The 8,048-nt window shown below is 32.4% G+C and overlaps 1 protein-coding gene across 3 annotated transcripts; it reads left to right on the top strand.

Annotated features, from left to right (window-relative positions):
• The first annotated feature begins 285 nt into the window (after positions 1–285).
• vir-1 (virus-induced RNA 1) lies at positions 286–5,612 on the top strand. Of its 3 annotated transcripts, none has more exons than XM_081981197.1 (5): positions 286–603; positions 2,887–3,030; positions 3,629–3,804; positions 3,949–4,167; positions 4,970–5,612. In XM_081981197.1, exons 1-5 carry the CDS (start codon positions 537–539, stop codon positions 5,456–5,458), a joined length of 1,095 nt encoding a protein of 364 aa, XP_081837323.1. In that variant the 5' UTR covers positions 286–536; the 3' UTR covers positions 5,459–5,612. The 3 variants fall into 3 exon arrangements, with proteins under 3 accessions (XP_081837323.1, XP_081837324.1, XP_081837325.1); XM_081981198.1 differs by having other exon boundaries at positions 301–603; positions 5,012–5,612; XM_081981199.1 differs by lacking the exons at positions 286–603; positions 2,887–3,030 and adding an exon at positions 3,342–3,455.
• Positions 5,613–8,048: the final 2,436 nt, after the last annotated feature.

The following is an 8,048-nucleotide window of genomic DNA, read 5'->3' as shown; positions in this document are numbered from 1 at the left end:
AATTTGTATGATTTTTTAATATTCAGACTAATTGCAACACTTTTTGTGGTTTGTGATCGGTAAAAAAGTCACAAAACTACAAACAATATAAGCATTCTTTGACTGTTTCTGTACTTTAAACGACAATGTCATCAGTATATTGATTGATCCTGTCATTAGCACTTTTAAAACTTCAACTCCACTATTTTTGGTAAGCAATCCACCTAAGTTTTAACGTCGTACTTCCTCAATGTACTGACATGTACGTGTTACACATGAAAATTACGAAAAAAATCCGGATTTACCTTGTCATGTAATGCCAGTTGCGCAAAATCAAGAGGATCGGTTCGAAACAGTAGAGCAGAAAGCAGGTTTATATATTTTTAGCAGGAGGACGATCGGACGCACAGAAATCGACTACGAAGCAGAGAATCAGCGCATACGAACGACCTCAAACGGGCTCCCATTTGTTTGTTTATAAATTATAATCAGTTTTTTTAAATCAATTTCAGTTTTTGCGGGAAAATCTAAAAAAGTGATATTGCCACTGGCAAACTATGGATCCTAAATGGGCTGTGCTTTTTTTACTAACCACTTTGCTAGCTTTATGTTCAGGACTACCGGGTGAGTATTTTTGCACTTTATAATTATTTTACATTATCTGTGATCTTGTATTCAAGTCACTAAAGTACCAACAACCGCACCTTTACAATTTACATGTTACTTGACCCAACTATCCAAAAACTGTTTACCATTCAATGTAAAACAACAGATTTTTTTTGCATTACATTAACAGGATGAAATCTTCTTTCAAAGTATAAAATTACGTCTGTATTACCTTTTAAGTAGTGAAGAATTAATGATTCAAGTGACTAACATCACGAAACCGAATAAAAATTAGTTACCAGTAAATTGTTACGAGTCAGCTATGTTATTTGTTTGCTAAAGTTATATCAGAATTACCGGATGCGTTTCCATTGGAAGGTATACTTTAAAAAGCTACTTGTCTGCGATATATTTATCGTTATTAACGACCATTTTAAAATAACTTGTTTTACGACAATGACATGTTTTTACCGGTAATTTTGGTTTGTTGCTAGAGTACCAGTTTGTATTATTGTAAACTGTGTGTCATTAACGTGAGGACATAAAATTTGCGCAAGGTAGTAGCAATGTTGATGCAATTTGCATTTTACCAGTTTCAATTTGGGTTACCAATTAACCATCCTAAAGTCCAACCAAATGCAAAACGCTAGACAAAACAGTTTTTCAATCATAATTTAATGGATCTTCCAATTATTCTCACATAACTATCTGAAGTTCCACAATATCATCCAATGCTATATCCGTTTATTATTAATCTAATCACATTTTTAACCCACGTATCATTGCCGAATGTTAATTGACTAACCTACCGCACAAGCCGATTTCCGGACCTTTGATCCTATTTATATTATTTAAAATAAATGTTTTGCCTAAACGTGACTGCCATTACGTTTTAAAATGACACACTGAAGATTCCAGAATTATTTTATGCTAGTATAGAAATATTTAGGTTTTATCAACCTTGATTTTAAAATTAGAACTATCAAGCAACTATATGTTGAAGTCAATGAAATAGTCATTTTCCGGATGTTACAGTCAATTATAGTCATAATGTTGTTTTTTTTTCTAAAAGATAAACAAAATTTAATCAGAATCATCACACTAATCATTTTTTCAGTATTCTTAAACACCGTGAGTTATTATTGAATGCAAGGAAACTGATAACTTGAAAAAAAATCTCATTCTACAATAGTCGGTTGCGCTTTAAGTAATTCAACTGTAATTGAATTAGTTGGAAAAATTGCTAAAAGTCATTTAAATGACATTTAAGCTCCAGACAGACACGTGACTTCATACCTAATTTTCTCCAGTAATTTGTTTTTCTCTAGTTCAACTTTGACATTAATATCAGTTCTAAAACAAATTAGTTCACTTATGTGACGACTGGCATGGATGCGATTAATCTTTCACCGATTATCCAATAAACCAGTGATTAGCGGAAGGAATTCATTACAAGACAATTATTTTGTGTTCACCTTGAATTTGAAACCACGTAATAGTTCGATGTTGTTGAGATCGGTTCGCTTACTCATGGTACTTTCATTACATGTGTCGACCATAACATGTTTAAATGCACGAACATCCTTTTACATATTATTTAAATAAATATTGATTTTTTGCTTTGATGTATACAAGAAAAATAGTGCAAATATTTAACCTGGGAAGAATATTAGTCAACTAAACCAAAATTTGTGTGTAAATGTCAAACTGTCTAACTCTATTTCGACTGAGCGTAGCTCAATTTTATGAGGAGCTACAAAATATGTAAATAACGAAAATTGTAAAGAGTTTCATATTCTACAAGATTGTATTATTATATACTTATAGTAAAGTTTCAAGTATTTTCTACTAGTTTCGACTAAATTTGCCAACGCTGCTTATATTGTTCATTTGTCTTTGTTAAAAAATATTGATTTTGATCAATTTGACAACACTGATAAATCTAAAACTGTTATTCCAATGTAAGTTTTAAAAATTGTCTTTTACATTACTGTTTACTAAGTTTTAAATACAACTTGCTGTAAAATTGATAATTTGCTAAATTGTAAATAATAATACAAAATGTTACCTCCTTCACTGCTGACGGCAGTTTTGTTATCAATTTTAACATAAATACTCATTAAACATTTTTTTGTCACTTGATAACACAACAAGTTATCAACGTTTGTTTTAAATTGTTCCAGAAGTTGTGCAAATTTTTAACGATATGAACATTTGAGTGAGCCAATATTAAACACAAGAAAATGTTTTTTTTTTTATCAAATTTTCTGACTAATTTTTGATTATTTTGTTGTTTTTTAGCCAATCTTAAAGAAGATGTTGAACCGGTTCCACCCAGTAAAACATATGGAGATCAACCCATAGTGGACACTGGCATATTTGGGGGTGGATGGGAAAATCCATTCAAAAGTGACGCATTTGGCGGACTTTTTGATAACCTAGAAGGTAAATTTCCCTATTAAACTTTCCTAGAAACCAATTTTTATTTACGTTTAAAATCTACAAAAAAAAATGTCGTTTATAGAAAATAATTACAAACAGCGTGCACTAGTTTGATAATAAAATTACAGGTTGATAAGTGTGTTACATTAAAAAAATACCCGTAGCTCACACAAATTGGCTTTCTATTTTTCAATACGTGACACTAATTGCTGATGATCTCATTAACTATAATATTTCTCAAAAAAACAATAGATTTAATCAATAAGTTTCTAATTTAGGCAAGAAGCAATTAATAAATATGTTAAATATAGGTAGGCAACGTTTATGTGCATTTAAGTAGGTGTGTTGTTGCTATTTATCTAAGTTTTAAACAATTTACACTTCAGTGTATCAAGACAAAATGGAAGCTACGTGTGCAGTTTGTAAAGGTTTTATAAATCACTAGTTACTAACCATTTTGCATTTTTTAATTTGATCTGGTTTCATGTTTATGTATTGTATGAGATTAAGCTCTAATTAAAGTAATGATGATGGTTGAGTGACTAGTTATGCGTTGTGTGTGAGACTTTCAAGATTATTAAAAATATATTTTTTAAAAAAGGTATAATGGAAAGGATGAGACAGCAAATCTCAGCCCTAATCAGCAGTTTCCCATCTCTTGGTAACAGCAGTTCCACTGAGGATATGTCACCTTTTCCCTCAGGATTTGAGTCTCCAGTTTTTCCGATTTTACCCGGAATTGATTTGTCCAAAGGAAACACTTCCTCTATCACCAAGGTAACGAAACAAACATAGTCATAACTGTTTCATATCTTAAAACAGTGTACAGTGTCATTGGATTAACCAAAAGAACTAACAATAACAAGTTTCTCGGTATTCACAGCAAAAGTGAATCACTTGCATACAAATATCTTGTCTTAGGTCATCGACGGTCACACAGTCGTCATCAACGAGACTGAATATAAGAACGAGGATGATTTTGGAGGAACGTTCTTTAAAGTTCGTATCATCGACGTGAAACCAGACAGTGAAGTGGTGACTACTGAAAACGAAGCTGAAGCGGTTCCGGAAAATTCAACATCCAAAGATAGAGAAGAAATTGCCAACAGCATGGAAAACGAAATCTTCAAGTCTAAAGAGGTTGGTAATTCGGATAAGTCGCCTGAAAAACTAAAAGCTGCTTAATTATATTAATATACTACAAGATATTGCATGATGCTAAGTATTTTAAGCTTTATATGATTTAAATCAGTTTTACTAATTTGTAAATTTAACAAGTGACAATAAACTTGTAGGGTTGAATAGCAAAGTATTATAGCCATATTATTTTATAAATATTATTTAGCTATATACATTTACACGTTTTACAAATATACACTTACAGGCATTATATTTCAGTTTTGTATTTAAGGAAACTAATATATTATCAGATTTTTAATTAAGGTATTTTTAACTGATAGGGCTGTAAAGGGTCTAATATTTAATAAATCATTACTAAGGTATTACACAAGATAATTATTATTTTCACCCCTGAAGTTATGGGAAGTGTTTTCTAACATTTTTTTATACACATTTAAGCTTGTACTAACAAATTACACGTGCACTAACAGCTCACACAAATTCATCCTAATGTTTTTAACTATAATTTACTAGATAAATGGTGATTCATGGCAGTTAAAAATAAAATTAGTGACAAATTTGCATGAGAAAGCTGTAATTTAAACAGCAATTTTGGAATATAACTTTTTGCTTAATACTAAGTTTTTTATGTGTAGTGTATGAAGGCATTTATCGATAAATAATCAAGTTAAATGTTTGTTCATGTTTGTTGGATGAATTAGTGATGTAAATAGAATTATTTTATAAAACTGGCAATAAAATCATTCACCAGCACGTCAATTTAATATTTAGTGAGATTATTTATTGATGTTTGCATGTTTAGCACCTTTCTTCACCTGCACCACTTTGTTCTTCTTCACCACAGGCCGACGTGACCGACGGTTCTGAGCAACAATTCAACGAAACTGAAAAATCATCAGAAGATCAATACGCTAACCTCGAAACTTTCGACGAAGACGCCAATTCTCTGGACATTAATAACGGATCATCAACTTTAGTATCGAACGAAACTGGATCAACGATTCCGGAACACACGACCGGAAATACCGAATGGGATGAAGACAGGGACGGCAATCCAGAATGGAGTTTTGCTGATCCCGTGGAACCTTTTGAGTCTAACAGTTTGGACGTAAAGGAGTTCGCTGAAAATGAGCGTAGAACACCTTTTGACCTGTCTGGAGATACCTATGTCAATGAACTTTTGGCTGAACGTGGTGGTTCGACTAATCCAGATGCGGAAATTTTGGTTTTCGACGATGACAAGTTGTCACCTTTTGGTGGTAGGGTACTTCCTTTGGACACTCGTAAATAACGGGCAGGTCTTTAGACTGATTTGTTATGTATTTGTAGGATTTTCAAGTCTCTCTGTGTGTATAAGATGCTGTGCGGAATGCAATTTTGCCATATATATTTATTTATTTATTTATAAAATGTTTTTTTTTTTAAATAAACTAGATCAAAAGTGATTTTTATGTTTTTTTTTAATTATCACAAATTATGACAAACTAAGGTTTCCAAGTCCAATGTTTGAATTGAACCACTTTTACTAAATATTACCTTAGTGTTACATACAAAAAAATTTAAGGTTGCTAAAGTTTAGTCACCCTGTATGTAGACAAACGGAAGAAAATTGTCAAATTAAATTCCAGATTCGGTTTCTTTGACCTTTTCTACGTAATTTCTATCCTTTGCACTTTTTACGTTTCTCTACTAGTTTAAAAGATATTTTAGAAAATTTATGTTGAGGGACCAACAACTCCATTTCCTCAAACTTTGGCAGACAACAGCTAGGCTGTTTTTTGAGGTTTAACAACGGTAAATCACCCAAAAAATCCCTTTTTTCTTTTCTTTCTAGTAGTGTGTTCTAAAATTACATTAGTAGCTTCTGGTATCAGGGTGAGCCAAAAAAGTGAAGATTGTCAGAGTTTGGTTACTGTTGATTGAGGAACAACAACATGTAACTTAACCACTAAAAAATCCCTTTTTTTCCCTCTTTTCAGTACTGTATACCAAAATCACTTTAAATAGATTCTGGTATACAGGGTGAGCCAAAAAGGGTGAGTTTGTCGGTTCAAAAGACGGATTCAGTTTTTTTGATCTTTGTTACGCAATTTTCTTCTTCTTTCCGTATTAGTATAGGAGATTTTCCACAAAATCGATTTTGGAGAGCAAAAACTCCAAATTTTTTAAAAATGCTTTAATATTTTGGCTGTCGATATCTTGGCTGGTTTGGGACACTCACTAACAATAAACCACACAAAAATCCCTATTTTTCTTCTTTCTATTAGTGTGCACTAACATCACTTTAGCTTCCGGTGTTACAAGGTAAGCCAAAAAAGTGAGTTGCTCAGAGTTTGGTTACTTTGTATGTAGATTCAGTGGGAATTTGTCAGTTCAAAATGCTGATTTAGTTTCTGTAACCTTTTAACGCAATTTTTCGATCTTTTGCACTTTTTTTGTTTCTTTACTAGTTTAGGAGGTACCTACTTCACAATAGCATTAAAAAATTAAAATTTTAAATTTTTTGCAATTTCAGAAACTAGCTTTTTTATGAATAAATGCTATAAAATTGATTTCAGCGTTATTATTAAAGTTTTTGTCAAAGTTAATCAATTTTCAGTCTTCTGAAGATTATCGGTTTTATGTCACTTTCGTTTATATCTGCAGCATTGCTGTTACTACAAGCAACAGATGTCGCCTCTGTGAATAGCAGGATTTATATTTTATTTTGTACTAGGACGCCATATTTAGATTTAGGCAAACACACACACATAAAGTAACACATTAGCTACACTCAAACTTCAGAATGAAATTCTCTGCTGCAATGATGCTGAATGCAAATTCGTTAATTTAGATGGGAAAAGCCGCAACTTTCAAATTTTCCCTCTTGAATTACGACTTTTAATTGGCTAACATAAGTGCCTGCTATCAAGTAGTGACCCACTATTACGACAAAACGGGACTATTTGCCAAATACAACTAAAATTATTTAGTGTTTGATACGTTTAATAACTTGTCTTAATTAGTTTCTTCTGAACATTTTCAAACACATTGTATAAACAAAATAGCTAAAGAAGACATGCAAATTCGTGTTTCTCCTCATTGTTATAATATGCGATCGGTGTAGCTTACAATGCAAATTATTATTCAGTGAATTTTCTTCTAATATAAACTGAGTCCGGATGTTTGGAAGTGGCAGTGAACCATATCGCAAATGCATCTGGCAGATTTATGTAAAGACCGCAGGCCGTTGTCTGGACAGTCCCCCGGAATGGAAGTCGCCACATGGAGAATCGCGAGATACGCCTCAAACTGAATAATTTATAAACACAATAGGCTAGAATATCCTATACAGGTTTCAGAAAGTAGAAATTGTTTGCTTTTCTCTCCTAAATTCCTTTAAAAGAGTATTAATGATTGCACGTACCAACCACAACTAACAAAGTCTTTTCAGCTACAACAAAAATGTAATTGAAGAAATAATTCATGCAATAAATTTACCAAGTGCATTTGGTTAGCGAACAAGGGCCATCGATATTTCATATTTCTGGTACAAATTGCAGCGGAAATATGCTCTTGTCATTGTGGGAAGATTTGCATAGTTCTGCCTTAACCACACCATTCCCAGAAATATATTATGCTGCACACACAATAAATTCGGTAGCGCGCATTCAAAATTTACCGGATACAGGTTATTTAGAAAAATAAAGTTTTAGATTGGGTTGCAGAATATTCCAACATGTTGATGTTTGAAATGAATGAGTGAAGCTGGGATTTTTTTTGCTAAGTCAAAAATACTAAATTAGTCGTAAACCTGAAAAAGATAGTAAATCAACTGTGCGTTCGACAAACTGGCCGATAAAAATAGGGCGATCGTGTGTGCCGTACTTTGGCGTGCTCCA

This window comes from Ips typographus, linkage group LG6 (assembly GCF_016097725.1).
Source record: "Ips typographus isolate SLU linkage group LG6, UJ_Ityp_2.0, whole genome shotgun sequence".
In the NCBI taxonomy this organism is placed as follows: domain Eukaryota; kingdom Metazoa; phylum Arthropoda; class Insecta; order Coleoptera; family Curculionidae; genus Ips; species Ips typographus.
Note: the sequence above shows the minus strand (reverse complement) of the source record. Positions and strands in the feature narration are given on the sequence as shown.

What these genes read in the sequence shown, in the direction of transcription:
- vir-1 (XM_081981197.1), top strand. Translation starts at nt 537, where the DNA reads ATGGATCCTAAATGGGCTGTGCTTTTTTTACTAACCACTTTGCTAGCT. An exon ending in ACTTTTTGATAACCTAGAAG is followed by an intron (nt 3,031 to 3,628) that starts GTAAATTTCCCT and finishes TTTTTAAAAAAG; the next exon opens with GTATAATGGAAAGGATGAGA. An exon ending in AAATCTTCAAGTCTAAAGAG is followed by an intron (nt 4,168 to 4,969) that starts GTTGGTAATTCG and finishes TTGCATGTTTAG; the next exon opens with CACCTTTCTTCACCTGCACC.